Source organism: Myotis myotis, unplaced genomic scaffold (assembly GCF_014108235.1).
Source record: "Myotis myotis isolate mMyoMyo1 unplaced genomic scaffold, mMyoMyo1.p scaffold_m19_p_5, whole genome shotgun sequence".
Classification (NCBI taxonomy): Eukaryota; Metazoa; Chordata; class Mammalia; order Chiroptera; family Vespertilionidae; genus Myotis; species Myotis myotis.
In genome coordinates this window covers 68,970,525-68,995,232 of record NW_023416357.1, presented here as the reverse complement: position 1 = coordinate 68,995,232, position 24,708 = coordinate 68,970,525, and the positions used below count along the sequence as shown (strand labels likewise).

General features: G+C 43.0%; 1 protein-coding gene across 4 annotated transcripts in view; it reads right to left on the bottom strand.

Moving 5' to 3' along the window:
• Positions 1-24,326, bottom strand: part of LVRN (laeverin) — a 68,034-nt gene extending 43,708 nt beyond the window's left edge. Inside the window, exons 1-4 of one of the 4 annotated variants that reach the window (XR_004967642.1) lie at positions 23,539-24,326; positions 4,664-4,806; positions 3,909-4,045; positions 404-530 (exon numbers count right to left, since the gene is read on the bottom strand). Coding sequence is in view for 2 of the 4 variants with exons in the window: in XM_036310031.1 (XP_036165924.1) it covers positions 404-530; positions 3,909-4,045; positions 4,664-4,806; positions 23,539-24,194 (1,063 nt within the window). In the remaining 2 variants the exon portion in view is untranslated. The remainder of the gene's footprint in view (positions 1-403; positions 531-3,908; positions 4,046-4,663; positions 4,807-23,538) is intronic. The other 3 variants (XR_004967643.1, XM_036310031.1, XM_036310029.1) reach the window with 3 other exon arrangements.
• Positions 24,327-24,708: the final 382 nt, after the last annotated feature.

The following is a 24,708-nucleotide window of genomic DNA, read 5'->3' as shown; positions in this document are numbered from 1 at the left end:
AATCCAATGACTCAAAACTAAAGAATATTTTTTAAAACCAACAAAACCTTACTAAAGGGAACTGAGTGACTCACGCAGGCCTGCTAAAAGAATCCAGAGCATTGCATTGCACACTTGCATTATGAGAGGAAAGTACTGGATGCAAGAGAGAAGGCAGGGTCTGGATGATGTGAGACTGTTAGCGAGGGATCCGAAGCCTGAGGGCTCCTTGAAAACCTGCTGGGCACAGGGCACCACATGAAGGAAGAGCAGACAGGCCTTCATGTTTTCAGGAGGGGATGAAACTAACCCCAAAATAGCAGCTAAATGGTGACAGTGGGTCCTTGGAGGCTCATCTGGATACAACCTCATCCCAGGGCCCCATAAAAGGAAAACAACTGCATTGGAAGGGCAGATGACTCACCTGTTTTTGGAAGAGGGTAACTAATATTAAATAAATCTTCCAGAAAAGAGAAGATGGGGCCTGTGATGTTCAAAGCAAAGTCTGCATTTCCATTTGCAATGGCGTCTTTCCGAGCCCAGATGCGTATCTAAATAAAAACAATTGAACAGTGATGAGAAAAAGCAGTATTGGAAAGTGGCAGCCTGCTTGCTCCAATTCCCTGATACTCTAGACCAGCGGTTCTCAACCTGTGGGTCGCGACCCCTTTGGCAGTCGAATGACCCTTTCACAGGGGTCGCCTAAATACATTCTGCATATCAAATATTTGCATTACGATTCATAACAGTAGCAAAATTACAGTTATGAAGTAGCAACAAAAATAATTTTATGGTTGGGGGTCACCACAACATGAGGAATTGTATTAAAGGGTCACGGCATTAGGAAGGTTGAGAACCACTGCTCTAGACTCTAGAGCCAAAATCACACTGTTTCACAAGAAGCTACATAACAAAACATTTAAATGCATATGCACGCTGAGAAAAGCCCAGAAAGCTCTTCTCTGAGTTGTGAACAGTGGCTCCCCCCAAAAGTGTGTTATTTCAGTCTTTTGCAATAACATGTATAACTATTGTCACCCCAAAACAATCTGTGCCTACCCCCACGGAAAATGTAGCTTCTATGTTAGAGAGTAAATGGGCACCTTGGGCCCTTATTTCCTGGTTCTAGACATATTTCCAATGTCCCCAAAAAGAATTGTGTGGTTAGTGAGGGTTAAGAGTATGGTACACATTAAACAAATTTGAATCGTGCCAACTTAAAATGGTTTGTTAATGAAAACATTAATAGTCCCATCTTACTTTCAAAACTTAGAATACAGTTAATTTCCCTGATTTTAAAGAGTTCATCAAAAGTTTTATGATTTTACAGTTGTTGAAGCAAGTAAATTATATTCTCTGTTTATATATATAGTAGGTAAAAAGAAATCCCTGCCATGTTTTATTAGTTTAATGTAACCATGTTGTTTGGGCACTTGGAATTTATTTGCGTAATTTTGGTGACTACTGTTGTTTTAACATTCATTATTATTTTAATTATATGAAATTATTTTATACCCCAAAACAATGCCATCTAAGCACTTTTTAATGGAGTTGCTAGTGTTAATGTTAAAGAACATGTATGAAACTCAATAACCCTGAAACAAAAAGGAAAGGGAATAAAAATAATTGTCCTGATGTGAGTACAGTTAATTTGAGAAAGATCTCTCTGCAAAACATTAGGGAAAATGCTAAGTAAATGAAAAACAGCATAACAATATTTGCAGATTACTGCCCTTCAAGAACACATTCACTTTACTTTGCTTTAATTTCTGCTAGAAAAATGTGTCTTGAAGCACGCACATTTTGAATTATGTAAGATCTTCAGGAATGCTCCCCTTTCACGGCATGTAACCACCTGCTTTTGAAGCCTTCTGCACTGATCCCCTGACTCCTTCCAACCTTCCCCTTGCTGCCGAGGTCTCATTACCCTCGGGAAAATGGGCCCAGGACTCAGCCCTACTTCTACAATAAACTTACCCTCCCCAACTCTAGTTCTAACTTTTGCATCAACAGAAAGACTACTAACCCAAAGCGCACACTGCTGAGTGACAAGAACAATTTCCTCTCCCCCCATTCAAGATAATGAATGCATTTTAATTCATTTAATTATTTGGAAAATAATGGCAATAACAATTAAAGTCTCTATGTTAATTTTTAGTTTATAAAGCTCCTCCCATAAACTACCATTCCATAAGCCAAGAGGCAGGCAAATAATGGAGATTTCTATCTGGGTGCGAGGGGTGAGTGGCCCCGGTAGAGCAGCAAGGAGCACTTGGAGATGGAGCCATAAAGTCCCTTCAAAACCATAGCTAGTCCACCAATGTGTTCTTGTGTGGCCCTCCCGATACACAGCCAACCTCAGCATCTAAGAGAGAGGAATGTCTTTGCGCATACCCATGTGTGCTAAATTCTACTTAAAATACGTTATCTCCAACCTTAATTCTGTGTTTCCTATGTTTATCCTCATGCCACACATTAATCACATTTTCAATTTCACTGTTTTCTCCTACTTGATGAGTAACTTTTATACAATCTCGGCATTATTCCAAGGGTACATTCTAGTTCTCCTGTAGAGTATACAGGACTCCTTCATTGTAGCACTGAGCCTTAGCCAAATGCAACATTCCACTGATAAACTCATCCCAAATTTCAACTTTCTGGCTGACAACATTACTTTCTTCGGCATTTCCTCTTTGCTTCTATAGCAGCTGGCTTTCTTGTAGGGGGAATCGTTCATTAAGAAACAGATTTGATGCTTTTCTGAGACTCGCTCACTGTGCAGTAGCATTGGGAGCAACAAGCCACTTGAGATGTGGATGCTGACAGAGCGCTTTGGGTCGCTCGTGTGCTCTGGAGCCCACTCCTTCATGTCAGACACAAAGCGTGTGCTTTCACATCGTGCCTGAGTATATTGATGAATATAGATGTCATGAAGGTTGGACGTGGCCAATGTTGTATCTGTGAACATCAAGGATTTACCAGTGATTAGTCAATCCAGAAAATCAGGCTGGCGCCAAGAGCTGAGGGAGATAACGAGCCGCTGTTTGCATCCAGCACGGTATTTCCAATTCATCATTAGTTGGGAGTGCAAAAGGAGTAACTATGAGTGATTCTCCCCCTGATGACAGACTTGGCTCATCTACAGCTTCCTTGTCTCCACAAGTAGGAGACAAAGTACGAGCCCAAGAGAGAGCCTCAGCCAGCTGTAGGGCCGAATCTTTCTCAGCCCAATGAAGTCAGTCTGACCAGAAAGAACCAGGACTACAGCAGTGGCCTTACTTGCCTCCACACTCTAGCATAGAGAGTGAACCAGTATACAAAGTGTTGGGTACTTCCCGCAAGGATTATTATGTAATGAGGATATCATTGGGAGAAAACTAGGTATTTCAGGACAGAGCACCTGTTTTATACAAATCTGGGGAAGTGTTATGAGCTGCAGAGCTGAGGAAGCCAGCAGCCCTGCTTCTCAGCAGGGACGGTATTTAACCTGCACGTTCCATCTCAGCCACAGCACTGTTCCCAGCTGGGTCATGCTCGTGCCACACTGAGTATCACCAGCTTCCAGGCTGAGTTATAGGGAGGTAAACAACAGGTAAACCTGAGCTTCAAGGCGCTAGTACGTCAGTTCTCCCTGCTCTCCCTTGTCCTTTGAAAGGCAGCAACAGCCTGGGAAGAGGGGGCTCTGAACTTGCCTTGAGTGGACTTAGTGTGTATCCTTCCATGGAAACCCCTCCACAGAGCTATAGCGGAGATTATGTTTCATTCCTCAAAGTCACCCTAAGAGCTTGTAAAGGACTTGGGAAAAGTTGGAGTGAGTACCAGGAGGGGACGATGGGATGTGTAGCCATGCTCCCAGATGCAGAGAGAGTGGATGAACACTCTGCAGCCCGTACAAAGATACCCTTACCTGGAGACACTTCCTTACTCACCTCCTTGCCCCTTTCAGTTCTGTTGACATGGTCATAGTCACATATGACAAATGCAGCTAAATAAGTTGGCATGCGGGGTGTGGTGTGAAAGGTGGTAACTGTCCATTTGCTTCCATTCACATCTTTTTCAGACTGACCTGGAGAAATTTATTTTAGTCCAAAATCACCATAAACCTAAGTAACAATATCTACCTTTAAATTAATTTGTCAAGTTGACTGTCACCTGGCTACTTCTTCCCAACTATGTCCCACAGTCTAGCAGTTTGGATTTCTCTAACCCTAACTTATCAAGACCACATTGGGAAGATCTAAGGACAGCATCTTAGTCCTGAATTAGTATGTTGAGTGACTGGTCTTGACTGAGGGCCACATCCTTGAGCACTCTAAGTTAGGCCCCATGTAGGGACTAGACATTGGGTGGTGAGCACACAATGCAATAAACAGATGATGTATTATAAAACTGTATACCTGAAACTTATATAATATTATTAACCAATGTTACCCCAATAAATTTAATTTTAAAAAAGAAACAGGATTTATTATCTCCAAAATGTGGGTGCCGCCACATATCCCATGTGACTGATCTTCCTAATTATAATACACTACCGGCATATTGCATAGAAAAGCTATTGATTTAAAAGCTATTACAGAGTTAAGTAGATATATACTATATATATAAATATATATAAATATAAATATATATGTATATATAGAGAAAGAGAGAATGAAAGAGAGAATGAGGAAACATTACTTACGTAACTTTGGCATGTTGGAGAGAGCCACATAACTTGGATGATGAATAATTGTAATATTAAAAGTTGCTTTCAGAGCTGGTTCATCAAAACAAGGGAAAACATTCCTGGCAAATGTTGGTTCCATCTGAGACGCTAACAGGGCCCTAAAATACATTTTGGGGGGAAACCTATTTATTTTTATCCCAAACTAGTGGGAGAAAAAACTACTGAGGTATTATGACTTATAATTATATACAGGAAGGAGCTATAATGTTTTCCCCTCATTTCCTTTGCTGGCCTCCCCATAACACACACACACTGCAATTCTCACAAGACCAAAATACAAAAGAACTATTTAATTTTCAACCACAAAATAATATTTACTTCATTACATCATATGCCTTTAAAACCTTTTACAAACAAAATAGGAACAAAAATAACAAATATGCAATGCCAGGCTTTTGAAAACCAAGTACTTTTTAAAATGGAATTATTGTTTTGGGAATGCTCTATTGCTTTTATCTTCCATTGAAATGCAAATCAGCTGAAGCATGTCTATATTTTTATCTTTTGCTCACATGTTCCCTCTTCTTCCTGGTTGAAACATACAAAATGTTTTATTTTGAACATTCTTGAGGGATAAACAATGTAAGTAAATGCTTAAACAAAACAACCTGCATTTTACTTTTTGAATTATCCTATATATGGATAGACTGATCAATTCCCTTACTGTTCCTTCCCCCAATCTCCATGGAAAACTACAAAAAATTCCATTATCCCACTGTGCACTAGTGATTTATAGGGAAAAGCTTAGGACAAGAGTACCCTGAGCAAACAAGGTTCACCCTTGTAAAAACTGCCTGTGTCTAACAGGTGGGTCCTAGCAAACAACCTTTCCTCAGAATAAATCTGCAGTCTCATTGTCCCATTTTCCCAGACTCCTGACCTGGCAACCTATCTATATATATAAAAGGCTAAGTGACCATCCAACTGTCCGACCATCCGACCAGCTGGTACATATGATGCACACTGACCACCAGGGGCAAACACTCAATGCAGGAGCTGCTGACTTGGCAGCGGCAGTTCTCGGGTAAGGCACTCCGGAACCAGAGAGGAGGGAGCCCCATTTCTCGCAGGGCCCACGCGATTCCACCCTAGGCCATGGGTTATGTTGTTACTGGGGCACTGTTGGCCCTGAGTCTGATTTACTATTAAAATATTTTGTATTTTAATTTTATAATACTATATCACATGTACTATTTTGACATGTAATTTTTTGCAGTAATGTAATTACCACACGAATCTTTCTTCTAATTAATTTCCTTTCAATGTGCACAAATCAGTGCACCGGGTCACTAGTTTTTAGATAACAATCGTGGAGGTTATATTCCTTTTCTCTCCTGAGGTCCTGAGACCAAATGTCTCTAGCATTTACTCTTGCTTCAGGCCCCATTCTTAGGTAAGTGAGACTTGAATTAAACAAAGGTATCTCGAGGGAGCATGGCCCATCCATCACCTACCTCTGTGGATTCCTCCTGTAGTGGTAAGGCCCTTGCTCACATAGAAATTCACACAGCTTTAGAAAGGACACACACAAAAGTTGGCATGTTCAAAAACTTCTCACAGTCAACTAATTTGATGTGTTCATAACCTCACTGTGACAAAAATACAATTTTTAAAATATATATATTTTATTGATTTTTTACAGAGAGGAAGGGAGAGGGATAGAGAGTTAGAAACATGGATGAGAGAGAAACATCGATCAGCTGCCTCCTGCACACTCCCAACTGGGGATGTGCCCGCAACCAAGGTACATGCCTTTGACCAGAATCGAACCTGGGACCCTTCAGTCCCCAGGCCAACGCCCTATCCACTGAGCTAAACCAGTTAGGGCCAAAAATACAATTTTTAACAAGCCTATTTTGCCCTACTTGCTTTTCCTCACTTTATTATACTCTTGCTAGCATGGACTGGAATTGGGCCTATGGGCTCTCACACTAGCAACTTCAAGCTACAAGACTCTGCTCCATCTACTACCAAGTGAGCAGTCCTGAACAAGTCCCATGTTCTTGTTGAGCCTCAGTTTCCCCATCTAAAAAATGACAAAACTACCTATCTTTTATTGTTGTTTGAGCTTTCATGCTATTAGTAACTAAATTTACCAACAAATGATCTTTGAATTATTTTATATTTCTTCCAATCTCACAAATTGTTCTTGCTATAAATGAACTACAGAAGAATTCAAGGAGGAATAAGTTATAGGGTAGTGGTGGAGGGCTGGAAATCACTAATTACAAATGTATTTTAAAAGGTTCCAGAGGTCACAGTTGACCACAAGCTGAATATGAACCATGTCTGTCTACCCAACAAATTTTAAACTACCAGAAGTTAAGGGTTACGTATTTTTTCTTCTGTATCATTTACAGTACTTGGCAAAAAAAAGGTAGGTTCATATCCATTGAATAAGTATTTTCTCAGCTTTGGAGATACTATAATATAAAGGCAGCTTGATATTAGTATATAAATACTACAAAGTAGTTTTGCAGATTTTGCTACACTGGCATTTTTTTGTTTTGTAGCATTGGTTGCTATCTTTAAAAGGGATGGGATACAGTAGGGGAGATGCAGCAATTGAAAATCTAGTGGAAAGAATATTGAGCAGGGAATTCGGCGAGCTGAGTTCTTGCTCAGGGTCTGTGGTGCAAACACAGTGGTGTAACTTGGCGAAAATTGCTTAAACTCTTTGGGAATTCATTTCCATAAAATTCACAAATGGGACTAGGTGATCACTAAGTCCAGTTACAACTCTAAAATTGATTCTAACAGTGTTAAAGACATCCAACAGGATGGCAAAAGAGTCCACGAGGTCATGTAGGGTTGGGAGAAACAGTCCCTGGAGAGCTCACACATGAGCTTCAGGAGATCTGCGGGCTCTCTGAAACTGCCGCACGTTTTGTACAAACAGTGATACATTAGCATGAGAAGGTGCAATGTAGAGTGAAAAAGCACATCCAATTATGCAGTCACGCTTATATATTTGGAAGGCCAACAAATGCCTATTGTTTGTGCAACAAAAACTATAGAAACTAAAGCTTGATAACATCTTCTCTGATGCCATAACTTCACAAAGCATATAAATCTCAAGGAGGCTGCACAGTGGGGAGGAGGGAGAAAATCAGACTCTTTCAGGAAACGGGTAAGCACCAAAACAGGCTACAGGTTCAAAAAGGCTAAGAGACAGCCGCTTAGACTCACCAATTTAACAAATCAAACACCAAGCAAGTGCCTTTCCGTTTCATATTCAGGTCTCTGGAGAAGTGAAATTAAAGAAACGCTCTTGGATTTTACTCAACTATTTCCCACCCTGGTTTTATACAAACAAACAAAATGGAGAAAACCCCTGCAATACAGAGTCTTTCTGGCTCTCAATCTTAATTGCAAAGGTCAGAACCAACCAGCAACACATACGATTTGGTTATGTTACATCTGGGGACCAAAGACTGGTATTTATTTCCCTTCTCTCTGCTTTGGACTCAAGCAACCCTGTAAGGATATCCTGGCCTCAGAAAATAGAACCATCCACCACCCTCTCCTCCCTTCAGACCTCGCTGAAACATGCTATTATGGTGCCTATGAAGTCTGGGGTTAGAGGGCTCAGCTGGTGAGGGAGTTAATTTGGGATAGTTTGTCTCCTAGCAGCTCAGGATTGCAAAGCCACTTTCTTTCCTGCCCTCTTGTACAGCCGGTGGGCTTACCCCTTTCTTGTCCTGGAAGAGGTCTTAGCTGTCAAGACCACTTGATGCCCTTGGGGATAAAACTACACCATATAAAAAATATCCACTCAGTAAGGTATTTCATTCCAAATTATTCTATTACAGCTCAATTTAACAAGTGCTAAATAACACAGTGGTCAAAGATGAAATAAGACTCTTTGGAGAGTTGTCCCCAATTTTTTTTTTTACATGACACACTCAAAATATTTAGTAGAGACAGATGTTATACCACTGGACTGTGGTTCAAAGATTGGCCCATGAATCATGTTTGTTTATTACTTGTGTAATAGGATCTTAACTGAAGTTTCCACCAGGCAACAATAATAATAGATGTAAAATTCTGCCCTAGCTGGTTTGGCTCAGTGGATAGAGCATCAATCTGTGGTCTGAAGGGTCCTGGGTTCAATTCCAGTCAAGGGCACGTACCTCAGTTGCAGGCTTAATCCCTGGTGCTGGTAGGGGCTCATGTGTGATAGATGTGTCTCTCTCACGTCGATGTTTTTCTCTCTCTGTCTCACCCCCTCCCCTCCACTCTCTCTAAAAATCGATGGAAAAATACCTCGGGTGAGGATAAACAACAACAAAATTCCAAAGAAAGGTGCCAAACCATGTTATGAAGATTTTCAAAGTAAATGTTCCCAAGAACCTGAGGACTCCCCCTGGGACTTCTCAGCTATATCAAGAACAGAAAAAAAGTGTCAGGAAATGGAAATGAAAAAAATCAGAGAAGAGGTTTCTGGGGGTGGAGGAACGGCATTATCTGCCAAGCCTTCCTGCTCTCAGGGAATTGGGAGGAGGTGCAACCCTCTCACCCTGAGCTAAGGGGAGAAGATCCCTCAGAAATCAGTAGGTGTGTTTCCTGAGGCTGAGACTTAGAGGCTGGTGCCCAACCGACTCTTGACAAAGTTGAAATTGGCATTGGCCAGAGTCTCACTCCTACCAGGTGGGAATCTGAAAAGCAGGAGAACTGCCTGCTTTGGAGGCAGAATCAGAAGGGCGCTGCTGCCTTGGGACCCAGGTCAGTCCCAGGCAAGGGGTGTATGCGTGCTCCTTGGAATGAGCCAGTGTGGGGACTGTCTTGGGTTCTGTCCAATAGAGCCACCTGGAGGAACTTGGAGGTGCACTACTCAATGTCTAGGGCAGTGATGGCGAACCTTTTGAGCTCGGCGTGCCAGCATTTTGAAAAACCCTAACTTAACTCTGGTGCCGTGTCACATAGAGAAATTTTTTGATATTTGCAACCATAGTAAAACAAAGATTTATATTTTTGATATTTATTTTATATATTTAAATGCCATTTAACAAAGAAAAATCAACCAAAAAAAATGAGTTCGCCTGTCACCTCTGACACGCGTGTCATAGGTTCGCCATCACTGATCTACGGGCTAAGGAAGGAGTCACAAGTGACCATCAGAACAGAAAAATAAGAAAAACATCCTGCAAGGTCAAGGGAATTGCAGGGGAAAGAAAAACAGTGAGAAAACTCTGAAGAGTCCAGGAAAATGACATCTCAAGGGAAAAAGGCATCTGCTAGACCCAAGTGAGATGAAATGACAAGAGGACTGGCTCCAGTAAAAACTTCCCTGTGTGTCACCCCCTCCTCGTCTCCTGCAGTCCCACTGGATCTGGTGGGGTTAAGACAGCAGCTCTCAAGATGGAAGAGGAGGACTAGAAATATGAAGTGGAGAAATGGAAGGGCCACTATCCCCAACTTTGCTGCAGGCTTCTATCCTGAAGCCAGGCCCAACTTGGAGAAGTGAGGGTGGAGGGAGAAAGAGGGAGATCCGACAGAAAGTTAAGTTCAAAGTTTTGAGTATCACGCAGGACTGGATTGCTTTTCCATTTTCTGCATCTGGACAGTGTTTGTCACTCAGTGACCACAGATCATCTGCCACCTAAGAATGAGCAGGAAATTCTAGACTACTAGAATATTCATGCAGGAGCAGGAAAGATTACCCCAGAGACTAAATTGTGAAAGGACCGTGGAAGAAACACGGCAGTATTTTTGCTGAACCATGAGGTGTGTTTTTTCAATATGCTGGTTACACTGGTTTTCAAATGATGCAGGATCTAAGTCTTTGATGGCAAAACCATCAGCTGTATGAAATGTATGGGTTCAATACTTGTATAGGATAATGAAATGACCTCTTTTTTCTGTGACATCAATGACATCATGTGCCTGGAACTTGAGTTCACTGACCTTGTGTTGAGACTTCTCAATTCTTTCCTAATATTACTCAAACTTCTCTCTTGTGTGTCATACCCTGAGGGTTGTACCAGATTCTTAGATAAAACAGTGGCTGGAGGGAAGTCTTTCAATTTTCAGAATGCTCTTTCTACACCTACACAAATTGATTGATTTTGATCATTCTGTTTTTCACCTTAATCTGTTCCAAATAAACATCCAAATTTTCTCCAGCCATTTCACACTAGTAAGCTGCTCCTACTCCTTTGCTCCTGATAAGGACATTTTGTTTGTTTGTTTTCCAGTTTATATGCATATATATATATATATATATATATATCTTTATTGTTGAGAGTATAACAGATATTCCCCTTTTCCCACCACTGTCCCCTTCCACCTGGTTCCTGCCCCAACCCAGGCCATCACCACCCTATTGTCTGTGTCCATAGATAATGCATATCTATCTATATAAAACCTTAATATGCAAATAGACTGAAGAGCAGAACAACCGAAGAACCGGTTGCTATGACGTGCGCTGACCACCAGGGGGCCCGCGTGGAACATGGCAGGCTTCAGCCGCAGGTGACAGAGCGTAAAACATGGCGGGCATTGGCTATGGCGGGATGGTGGAACAAGTAAGCAGGAGCTCCAGACCAAGGTGGGGCACTGGTCACTGACATCTGGGTGAGCCCCTGGTGGTTACTGAAAATTCTTTGCTCCTGTACGCTGTGGTCCCGCCTGTGCTTGCACCCACTGCCAGCGCCAGCCCTGCTCGCACCTGCTGCCAGCACTGGGCCCCAATCACTCTGAGCTGTCAGCGGACATGAGCGGGGCCGGCGCCATCAGCATATGAGAGCAGCGGCAGCGGCAGCAGGAGTGGGGCTGCTGGCAGACAGGGGACCAGGGGCCACAGCAGGAGGACAAGGCAGGGCATGGAGGATGGGCCAAGACCCGCCCCTGTGCCCACCACAGCCTCATGGCCCACAGTTCCTTACAAGGTGCATGAATTCATGCACTGGGTCCCTAGTATACTTATAAGATCTTTGGTTAATCTCCCCCAACTCTCCTCTGAGATTCATCAGTCTGTTCCATGTTTCCATGCCTCTGGTTCTATTTTATTCATCAGTTTATTTTGTTCTTTAGATTCCTTGTTTATTCTTAGATACAATTGTTGATACTGTTTATTTTTAGATACAATTGTTGATAGATATGGAAGGTCCCAGAGCCAGTGCAACACTTATTTATTGCCATTTTATTATCCATATTTTTTATTTCCTCTTCTTCTTCTTCTTCTTCTTCTTCTTCTTCTTCTTCGTCTTCGTCTTCGTCTTCGTCTTCTTCGTCTTCTTCGTCTTCTTCGTCTTATTCTTCCTCTTCTTAAAGAATACCCTTTGACATTTCATGGAATACTGGTTTGGTGGTGATGAACTCCTTTAGCTTTTTCCTGTCTGTGAAGCTCTTTATCTGACCTTCAATTCTAAATGATAGCTTTGCTGGGTAGAGTAATCTTGGTTGTAGGTTCTTGCTATTCATCACTTTGAATATTTCTTGCTGATCCCATCTGGCCTGCAAAGTTTCTGTTGAGAAATCATCTAATAGTCATATGGGCACTCCCTTATGGGTAACTAACTGCTTTTAAGATTCTCTCTTTGTCTTTAACCCTTAGCATTTTAATTATGATGTGTCTTGGAGTGGGTCTCTTTGGGTTCCTCTTGTTTGGGACTCTCTGTACTTCCTGGACTTGTAAGTCTATTTCTTTTACCAATTAGAAGAAGTTTTTTGTCATTGTTTCTTCAAATAGGTTTTCAATATCTTGCTCTCTCTCTTCTCCTTCTGGCACCCCCATAATGCAAATGTTGGTACACTTGAACTTGTCCCAGAGGGTCCTTACAACACCTTTTTTTTTCTCTTCTGATTGTGTGTTTTTTTGTTTTCTAATGTTCCAAATTGTTGATTTGATTCTCAGTATCCTCTACTCTATGTTGATTCCCTGTAAATTATTCTTCATTTTAGTTAGTGTATTTTTCATTTCTGACTGGACCTTTTTCATGCCTTTGGAATTTTCATTAAGATCCTTGAAAGTCTCACTAAGTACCTTGAAAGTCTCACTAAGACCCTTCAGCAACCTTATAACCATTGTTTTGAACTCTGTATCTAGTAGTTTGCTTGCTTCCATTTAATTTAGGTCTTTTTCTAGAGATTTCTTCTGTTCTTTCACTTGTGACATGTTTCTTTGTCTCCACATTTTGGCTACTTCCCTGTGTTTGTTTCTATGTATTAGGTAGAGCGGCTATGTCTCCTGAAATTGGTAAAGTAGCCTTGTGTAGTAGGTGTCCTATAGGGCCCATGACTCAGCCTCCCCAGCCACCTGAGCTGGACACCTTAGGTGCACCCCTGTGTGGGATGTGTGCACAGTCTTGTTATAGTTGAGCCTGGGTTGCTATTGGCATCACTGGAAGGAATTGACCTCCAGGCCAATTGGCTGTGACTACAGTGGAAGAGCTGCTGTGCAGGAAACACTCGTATAGAGAAGGACTTGCTTCAGTGGGGCTTTGGTGCTCACTGAGTCTGCCCCTTGAGTGTGTCACTTGTGGATGTATAGAATTGTAATTTGGTATTCTCTGAAGTGTTCCACTGGCTTTGGGACCTTCCAGGTGGTCCCAGGGGCTCCTTCCTGGGGCCACCCAGCAGGAGCTACAGAGCTATCTGCAGATGGCTGTTATTTGTATTGAGCTTAGAAGTGCCCAGGTGAGGCCAAGCTGTGAAGCAAGGCAGGCTGGTGCTAGTGCGCAGTCTTGGGCCTTTTGTTGGTAGGTATGGAGCACGCTGACACCAGCTACTGCTTGTTTGAGAGATTTTAGGAAGGTCTGAAGCCTGAGCCAGGATAGGTCATTCATATGGAAAAGCTGCTGCAAATAGCTTGTGTGGGGCTGAAAATTGAGTGGGGTGTGGTCTCAGGCAATCACCAGGGTAGAGCCACAGTGGGATCCATGCTAATGGAAACTCATATATGGCTGCCCATCAGCCCTGCCATGGAGGAGATCTCAGCATAGGAACAATGACCCTTCTGTGCTGATAGGGACAGTTTTGAGGTGTGGCTCACACCTTCCAAAACTCTGCTCCAAGGAACTTTGATTGCTCTCATACCCTGTGTTGGCCTCCTTCTCTTCCAAGTCATACTTCCCCATTCACCCATTGGTTTTTCCTAGGAACATTTCATAAGAAATGACCTTCACAAGAAAATTTGTCTCAAGGTCACACCTGGTCAGAAGAAAGAGAGTGAAAATGAAAGAGATTGTTTTGTCCATTTCTCCTTCTCTCTCTCTTCCTAGTCTTCTTCCTACTACTCTCTCTTACTATATAGCAACTGCTCTCATCAAACACTGAGAGGACACAAAGACTGATTCAGTATTCAAAAACTCAATTAAAACCATACACCATATTAATTGACAAAAAAAGAAAAATTACATGATCCTATACCAACTGATGCAGAAAAATGTTGGACAAAACCACTACTCATTCATTATGGAAAAAACAAAACAAAACACCCACCTCTCAGAAATAGTATAAATAGAGGGGAGCTTCCTCAGCTTGATAAAGAATATATACAAAAAACGTATGCCTAACATCATACTTACCAGTGAAAGGCTAAAATCTTTCCCCCTAAGATTAGAAAAAAGGCATACATGTCCACTCTTACTCTATTACATACAGTGCTAGAAGTTTAAGCCTGAACAATAAGGCAAGAAAATAAAATAAATAGCATATGAACTGAAATGGAAGAAATAAACTTCTCTATTTGCAGATGACATGATGATCTACGTACTTAGAAAATCTCAAGGAATCTAAAAACAAAAAACAAAAAACAACAACACACACAATAAAAACAAAAACAAACAAACAATAAAACAACAACGCCCTACTAGATCTAATAAGTGAGATTGGCCAGTCATAGGATACAAGATACATATAAAAATCTCAGTATTTCTATTAGTAGCAACAAACGTGAAAACTAAAATTAAAAACACAATACCATTAATAATTGCTCAAATAAAATTAAATACTTACATGTAAATCTAACAAAATAAATATAGAGCAGTATGCTGAAAATGATAAAATGTTGATGAAATAAATCAAAGATCTAAATAAATGGATAGACATGTGTGTTCATGGATTGAAAAATTCAACATAGTAAAGAAAGGCAGAGAATGGACAAAATAGGAACAAAGAACATGGCCAACAAATAGAAAACAATGACTATGGTAGATATTAATTCAACTATATCAATACTAATTTCACAAATGAAAGCAGGAACATTACCACAGATCCCATGGACATTAAAAGGATAATAAGGAATACTATGTAATACTCTGCTCACAAATCTGATAATCTAGATGAAATGGACCAATTTTTGAAAGACATAATCTGCCAAAATTTACACAAGAAAAAATAGTCAATCTGAATAAGTCTATGTCTATTAAAGAAATTGAATCAATAATTAATAATTATAAAATAAAATTATTTTTTTAAATATATTTTTTATTGATGTCAGAGAGGAAGGGAGAGGGAAAGAGAGACAGAAACATCAATGATGAGAGAGAATCACTCATCGGCTGCCTCCTGCATGCCCCCCACTGGGGATCAAGCCCGCAACCTGGGCATATGCCCTGACCAGGAATCAAACCGGCGACCTCTTGGTTCCTGGGTCGACGCTCAACCGCTGAGCCACACCCGGCTGGGCTAAAATAAAATTATTAATAATCTTTTGAAACAAAAAACACCAGGCCAAGATGGGTTTACTGGTGAATTCTACCAAACATTTAAGGAAGAAACAATACCAATTCTTTACAATCTTTTTTCAGAGAATAGAAGCAGAGGGAATACTCTTTTACTTATTCTATGAAGCCAGCATTATCTTAATACCAAAACTAGACAAAGACATTACAAGAAAATAAAACTATAGACCAATTTCTCTCATGAACAAAGATGTAAAAATTCTCAACAAAATATTAGCAAATTTAATTTAACAATCTTTAAAAAGAATTATACACCATAGCCAAGTGTGATTTATCCCAGGTATGCAAGACTGGTTAATTATGCTAAGTAAAATAAGCCAGTCAGAGAAAGAAAAATACCCTATGATCTCACTTTTATGTGGAATCTAATGAATAAAATAAACTGACGAACAAAATAGAAACAGAGGCGTGGATACGTGGAACAGACTGACAGCTGTCAGAGGGAGGGGAGAGGGGGAACTGGATGAAAGAAAGTGAGCGAATTAGCTAAAGCACATATATGCCAGCCCATAGACACAAAAACAGTATGGTGATGGCCAGAGGGAAAATGGGGACATCTGTAATAGTGTCAACAATAAAAATAAAGTTTAAGAAAGAAAGTCAATTAATCTATCACATCAACAAACTAAATGAGAAAAATCACATGATCAATAGATGCAGAAAAAAACTTTTGCCAAAATCCACAGCTATTCATAATAAATTCTCAGTAAAATAGGAATAGATAAAAGAGCAGACAAATAGATTAATGGAACAGAATAAAGAGCCCAGATACGTCAACTGACCGTTGACAAAGGAGCAAAGGCAATACAATGGAGTAAATATAGTCTCTTCAACAAATGTAGCTAGAACTATTGGACATCTACATGTAAAAAAAAAAGTAATCTAGACAAAGACCCTACTACCTTAACAAAAAGTAACTCATACTCATAATGGGTGATACACATAAACGTAAAATGCAAAACTATAAAACTCCTACCAGATGACATAGAATAGAAAACCTAAATAACCTTGGATATTATGATCTCATTTTGGATACTACACCAAAGACATGATCCCTGAAAGAAATACATGACAGCCTGAACTTCATTAAAATTAAAAACATCTGCTCTGCAAAAGACAATATAAAGAGAATGAGAAGACAAGCCACAGACTGGAAGAAAATCTTTGCAAAAGACACATCTTATAAAGTACTGCTGTCCAAAATATACAAAAAAATTTCTTAAAATACAATAATAAGAACACAAACAACTCAATTAAAAAGTGGGTCAAAGACCTAAACTGACACCTCATCTAAGAAACTATACAGGTGGCAAATAAGCACATAAAAGATGCTCCACATTCTATGTCATCAGGGAAATGGAAATGAAAAGAACAATGAGATACCACTACAAGATATTAGAATGACCCAAATCTGGAACACTTACAGCAAATGTTGGTAAAGATGCGGAGTAACAGGAACTCTCTCATTCATTGCTGGTGGAAGACAGTTTGGTGGTTATAGTTACAAAACTAAGCATACTCTTACCATACAATCTAGTAATTATTGGTATTTACCTAAAGGTATTAAAAATGCATGTCCACACAAAAACCTGCATACAGAGTTTATAGCAGCTTTCTCATAATTGCCAAAATTGGAAGCAACCAAGATGTCCTTAGAAGGTGAATGAATAAACTGTGGAATATTATTCAGTGCTAAAAAGGAAAGAGCTATCAAGCCATGAAAAGAGAAACCTCAATTATTGCATATCACCAAGAGAAAGAAGCCAATCTGAAAAGGATATATGTATACACAATACATAATGATAAAAGGCTATATAATATATAGCCATTATATATGTACAATGAATTCCTACAATATGACATTTCGGAGAAGGCAAAACTATGGAGACAATAAAAACACCAGAGGTTGGGAGCTGATAAGTAGGCAGATAACAGGACTTTTAGGGAAGTGAATATATTCAGTATCTACACTAATAAAAGACAAACATGCAAATTGACCATACCTTCACTACACCTTAAGCCATGCCCACCAGCCAATCAGAGTGACGATATGCAAATTAACCCAACCAAGATGGCACCTGGCAGCCACAGAGCTGGAGCAAGCAGGAGGCTTGGTTGCCCTAATGATGGAGGAAGCCAAGCTTCCTGCTTGTTGCGGCGGGCTCTGAGCTCCACTCAAAGCAACAAAGTTTCAATTATAGAAGATAAATAAACCCCAGATACCTGCTTTCAGCCAGCCGTGGCCACGGAGCTGGAGTGAGCAGGAGGCTTCCCTCCCGCCTGCCCTGGCCGGCTTTGAGCTCCTCTCAAGGCTAAAAAGTTTCAATTATAGGAGGTAAAGAAATCTCAGAATAAAAAATAAATAAAAAGGAGAGGCTGGAGCTTCCATCAGCGGGGGACTTGGCCAGCCTGAAAACGGCCCTCAGCCCCTCACCCAGACTGGCCAGGCACCCCAGTGGGGACCCCCCACCCTAAATGGGGTGTGGCCAGACTGAAAACAGCCATCAGCCCCTAACCGGGCTGGCCAAACCTCCATGTGGTGAGGGTCACCACTGGGGGGCGGGGAGGCTTGACCAGCCTGCAAACAGTCATCAGCCCCTCACCCAGGCTGGCCAGGAACCCCAGTGGAGACCCCCACCCTGAAGGGGGTGTGACCAGCCTGCAAACAGCCATCAGCCCCTCACCCAGGCTGGCCAGGCACCCCAGCGGGAACCCCAGCCTGAGCTGGGACACCTTTCAGGGCAAACCAGCCAGCCCCGACCCATGCACGAGGCCTCTATCCTATATAATAAAAGGGTAATATGCAAACTGACCCTAACAGCAGAACGACTGGGAATGACTGGTCACTATGACACACACTGACCACCAGGGGGCAGACGCTCAATGCATGAGCTGCCTTCTGGTGGTCAGTGCGCTCCCACAGGGGGAGCTCTGCTCAGCCACAGCCAGGCTGACGGCTGCCCGTACAGCGGTAGTGGCGGGAGCCTCTCCCACCTTCTCAGCATCACTAAGGATGTCCAACTGCAGCTTAGGCCTGCTCCGCACTGGCAACTGGACATCCCCCAAGGGCTGCCGGGCTGCCAGAGGGATGTCTGACTGCCAGCTTGGGCCCAATCCCCCAGGGAGCGGCCTAAGCCAGCAGGTGGACATCCTCCGAGGGGTCCCAGACTGCAAGAGGGCATAGGCTGGGCTGAGAGACCCCCGAGTGCACAAATTTTTGTGCACCGGGCCTCTAGTAACTTTATAATGATGGATATATGTCATTATATGTTTGTTCAAACTTACAGAATGTACAACACCAATAGGGAACCCTAAAGTAAACTATGGACTTTGGGTGATTATGTTGTGTCAATATACATTCATCTTTCGTAAAAGAAAAAACAACAACATTCTGGTGAGTGATGTTGATAGTGGGGGAGGCCATGCATGTGTGGGAGCAGGGACAATATGAGAAATCTCTGTATTTCTCTCTCAATTTTGTTGTAAACCTAAAACTGCTCTAAAAAATAGTCATAAAAAAAGAATTCCTAGACATGACACTGAAAGCATGACCTATAAAAATTGATAAATTGGACTTCATTAAAAATTAAAACCTTTGGTCTCTGAAAGACATTAATAACAATGAAAAGACAAGATACAGACTGGGAAGACATATTTATGAGCCATATATCTCACAACCCTTTCAGATATAAAATATATTTTAAAAAACTCCCAGAACTCAACAGTAAAAAAACAAACAGTTCTGTGAGAAAATGGGCAAAAGAGATGAAAAGCCATTTCACTGAACTTGATATACAGATGGCAAATAAGCATGAAAAGATGTTCAATGTCACCCTCGCCAGTTTGGCTCAGTGGATAGATGGTTGGCCTGCATACCTCGAAGGGTCCCGGGTTAATTCAATTCCAGTCAAGGGCACATACCTCCTCCCTGGCCAAACCCTGGTCAGGGCCTTGAAGGAGGCAACCAATCGATGTGTTTCTTTCACATAGATGTTTCCCTCTCTCTTCCACTCTCTCTAAAAATCAATGGGAAAATATCCTCAGGTGAGGATTAAAAATAACAATAATAAGATGATCAATGTCATTACCCATTAGATAAATGCAAATTAAAATTACAATGAGATATCACTATACACTTATCAGGACAGCTAAAATAAAATAAAAATAAAAAAACAACAACCCACAAAGTGAGAATACCTAATGGTGGCCAAGAAGCAAAGAAACTATCATTCATACATTGCTGGTGGGAATGTAAAGTGGTATAGACACTTTGGGAAACAGTTCGGCAGTTTCTTAAAAATGGAACATGCAACTACCATATGACCCAGCAATTGCACTCCTGGGCCTTTATCCAGAAAAACAAAAACTCACAACCACACAAAAACCTATACACAATTGTTCACAGACTATTTATTTATAATAGCCCAAAACTGGAAACCAAAATGTCCCTCATAAAACAACTCCCCACTTCCCCAGCCCTTAGCAATCACAATTTTACTTTCTGTCTACTTTCTGAATTTGACTACTCTAAGTACCTTATATAATGTCCTCAAGGTTTCTCCATGTTATAGCATATTTCAGAATTTCCTTCCTTTTAAAGGCTGAATAATACATTCCATATATATATATATATATATATATATATATATATATATCACATTTTGTTTATCCATTCATTCATCAATGGACACTGGGTTGCCCACCTTAATATTGCTATCAGCATGAATATACTGACTGTGGGAAACTGTTTATTGCCTTCACTATCTGATAAGCGTAGACAGAGAACCCCCCCCCCCCCCCCACACACACACACACACACCAAGGCTGGGTGCCTTTGAAGCCCTAGCAAAGGTTGGAGCTAGACACCACCTCTGTTTGTCCAGACAGTGGTAGCTGAAACAACTCCCCCATTTATTATTATGTAAATCCTTGCTGATGGGCTAGTCTGCCTGTTGCAGGGGGTCACCTGCCTAAGGGCTATGCTATGGGTGCATCCCAGATCAATAAAAGCTTGGTGAGGCCTGAGCACGGGTGGAAGTCCTTCCCCTTGAGTTGGACTTGCCCGCCTGGTCCCCCAATATTTCCAATTATCTCTTGTCTTTTCATTTTCATTTGTGTTCGGCTCTGCTTCCAGTTCCTGAACCCTGATCCACACAGGACGTGGGAAGGAAACACTCAACAACTGACCTGTAAATTTTGAGGGTGTGCCCAGGAATCTGAATTTTAATAAGGTCCCCTGGTGGTTCTTGTGCACATTAAATGTTTGTGAACCACTATTCCAATTAGGATCTCTCAAAGTATAGATGGAGAAATATTTTCAGTAGCCCTCAGATGCACTATAATATAGATTTGACTCACACATAACTGTCCTTTTCCAATTTTATGAATCATCTCGATTGAATCAAGAGAAAGTCTTTGTTTGGTGTTATTTATCTTAAACATCTAATTCCAATTTTCCTTTTTAACAAAGAGAGAGCAGCTCTCAGATTCAGAGCCTTCAGATCCTCCAGTAGGCAATAATAATAGGTACAATTTATTAGCATTGTTTTTATTATATTAGTCTGTGCCATTGTAGTCTATACATTACAAATGGTTTTCCATGTATGTCAATGGTATGGAGTTGCTTTTTAATACATCTACTTAATATTTTTGTTTAAATCAAGTAACTTTTTAAAGAAAATAATATAACTGGAGATGTGTAAATATGACATAACCTTAAATAGTAGTATGCCAGTGGATGAAGTTTGGGAAATACTACTTCGAAGGGACATTAACATTTTTTAAAATATATTTTTATTGATTTCAGGGAGAAAGGGAGAGGGAAATAGAAACATCAATGATGAGAGAGAATCATTGATCAGCTGCCCCCTACTGGGGATCAAGCCTGCAACCCAGGCATGTGCCCTGACCCGGAATTGAACCATGACCTCCTGGTGTATAGGTCGCTGCTCAACCACTGTGGCACACTGGCCAGGCGGGACATTGACATTTTGATCTTGCTCTCAACTTCCTACACATGGAAGGAGGAAACCAGATCCTGACACAAGCCCAAATCCAGGGCCTCCAGAATGTGGCTCCTATATGGCAGAAATGTGATGGAACCTGCCAAGTGGGAAAAGGCCAAGAACAGGGAGGACGCAGCCCCAGGAACCTCTAAACATTAGAAGTGAGAGACAGTGATGCTCTTTGAAAACCATTTTCTGGAATGATTTCCTTTCTCGTTTCCCTTAGCGTTGAGTAAAATTATTTAAAAACACTGGCCTTCTAATATTATCTTTGGTGATAAAGGATCACCAAAGGAGAGAGGTAAACATGTTCTGACTGCTGCAATGGAAGCTATAGACAACCTAAGGAAAATGTGAAATCAGTAGGCCATTTCCTCCCACATGGAAATCTTCTTAAACTCATATGTAACAGGAATAGGGCAGATTCCACGTTCAGATAACAGGAGGGTGCTCCTAACAATAATATCCTGAGTTAATGACGGTAGTTACCATTGCACCGTCTCCCCCTTCCTCATTAAATCCTCACCACACTCTCACTCAGTATGTGTATTCCATGAAGGAGGCAGCAAACGCAGAGAGGTAGAGAGGCTCAGGTTCAAACTGTGCCTGCTGGGTTTCCAAAGTCTGCCTCACCGTAAGTCATCACTTTGTTTAGGTTCTTTGTTCCCTTGGCTTCAAGTTCAGCTGCAGGTCTCATTTCCTTGTGGCTTCAGAAGCAGGGACCCTGAAAACAACTCTGAGGCAACAGCTCCTTTAAGATGCCGCAAATCTGGAGCTCTGCCTTGGCCTCTGAACATCTGTAAAACTTTATTGAGTTTTCTGCCTGTTTGAATTTTAATGTTCTCAAACTATGGTTTCTAGTTACCGCCGGTTGGCAGCACAATAGAAAAGGGGACTTTGCTTTCCCATGTTTGCTGGAGCGGTGCATCTGGGCCAGAGCCCTATTAAGACTTTCCATTAAGGAAGCAGAAAGAGATGTGTGTGCACAGTGTGGCTATTTTTTCTCTGAAAACTCTTGCCCCCTGAGCTACCCACAGTTCATTCAAAAGGTTCCCAAGGCTCATACTCCAGATACACATCATCCTAATGTGAAACCTTTCAAAAACAATTTTTCAAGCACGGATGCATTTTTGAAAGAGAACAACCAGGCATACTGTCCTTAAAAACAAACGTTACCCAGCACTAAGGCACCTTATTAAACTTATTTTAAAACCCCCGAAGTTTTGAAAATAGTGCACGAGATTAGGGGTAATCTAGTGGGTTTCTTTCCCAGAGAGAACATCTGAGAACATTTTCTCTAATAATAAAGGGTAAAGTACATGCAGTTGTGTAAACCGCAAATGCTCCACCAGTGCGTGAGTGAAGGAGATCGCCGGTTTGGGGGGAAAAAAAAAGATTTTTGATATCTTCCAACCATTTATCCCCCATGCTCGCTCGCCTGAGGTCAAGTAATGCGGTCCCAGGCCGTAGCAACAGTCAGTTCTTGAGGTGGAAACATTCCGTGTGGGAAACATTATCTCAAATGAGTATAAAAAGAACATATGTACACTACGTGAGCTTGCAAACTCAGAGGGGCGGTCTGTCGTCGCTTTTATTTATTTATTTTTTTTTCCAGCAGAGGAATCCCAAAAGCGCAGGCTCGGACCCTTGACAGAGCTGTTCAAAGGGCTGGGTGGGGTAGGGGGGATGCGGCTGCGCTCTTAGCAAAACCAGACGCGGGCCCCAGGCAGGGGTGGGAGGGGGTGAATTAAAGGGCATTCCGAAGGTTTCAAGAACTTTCGAAAAAAGAAAAAAAAAAACAAGAGAACAAACAGCCCCGACGTGAATCTTTGTTGCAAGAGCAGCCGTTACAGAGCGCAGAGGTAAAGAGGCAACCCAGGGAGGGATCTGAGCGCGGAGTGGCCCCCGGGAAAGGAGCGGCGGCAAGGCGGAGGGTGAGATAGCCCCCCACCCCACCCCACCCCACCCCCGGCTTCTCCGACGCCATCACCTGCGGATCTCTGGTTAACGCGCACATTCTGATCTCTTAGGTTGAGGGAGGGGCCCACGAGTCTGCGTTTTGAACAAGCTCCCAAGTATCACAGCAATTCCTGGTCCGCGGACCAAACCTGGAGGGCCGAGGCCGTCCTGCCCTTACCTGCGCTCACCCTGGTCCGTGTAGAGGTTGATGAAGAGTCCCTCCCTAAAGTCCTGGTACACGGGGCCCGAAAAGCTGAGCTGCAGCTCATAGAGGCTCCCGGGCTGCAGGGCCTCGCGGAGCTCCAGCACCATGTACTGCATGTCCTCCGCGAGCCACACCTTGTCCACCGGCACGCGGCCCACGGTGGCGTCTCCAGCTCCCGGGGACAGAGGGCCCCTCACCTCGGCGCGGTCACAGCGCAGGAAGAGGCTGTGGAGCAGCAGCCGCGCGGTGGCCTCGGTGCAGCGCACCGTGATGTTGACGCGGCCCGTGAAGCGCAGCGCTGGAGGGGAGAGCTCGTCTGGCCGCAGCCGGGGCCACAGCTCCAGCTCGTAGTGCAGGGGCACGAGCCAGGGCGGCAGGCGCAGCTGGTCCCAGGGCCCCGAGGGTCGCCACACGTCCGGGGTGACCGTCACCTCCGGCTCAAGAGTGGGGTTGGGCTTCCTGGCGTCTGGGACCCCGCAGGGGTGAAGCTCCGACGGCGCGACGCGCGCGCAGTGGCCGTACAGGGCGGCGAGCACGGCCAGCGCCAACAGGAGCGCGGCTGCCAGCGCGGCCAGCAGCAGGGCCACCGCGCGGCTCACGAAGAAGCCGGAGCTGGAACGGGGTCCCATCGCCAAGACCTCCAGCGGGGATGAGTGAGAGCCCGGAGGCGGCGGCGAGGCGGCGACGGCTCAGAACCCCGCGGCCGGGTGCTCGAGGGTGGGAGCCCCACTCTTGTACGGCCCCTCCTCCTCCCCGAGGGGTTGGGAGCCAGGAGAGCGCGATTGGGACCTCGGCTTCCCCTCCCACCTCATCAGATGCAGGTCCCTGCCTACACACCCCTCCCGCCAGGACGTGGGAAGAGGCCGAGCCGGCGCACTGAGGCGCGCGCCCCTCCGGGTCCGACGGGCAAGACCTCGCACGGAAGGCTTCCAGTGTCGCTGCGAGGCGAGGACCGTCGGGACAAACTCGGATTTAGACACCTCCGGCGGGAATATCTGGATTCACGGGATTTGTTGGGTGTGCCACGGAGCAGCTCAGGTGCCGGGAAAGGAACGGGGACCGAGCACCTGGAGCTCCTGGACTGCAGTGAGGAGCGGCCGGTCGCACACCTGCGGGCCACCGTCGGGGACTCGCACGCCAGGG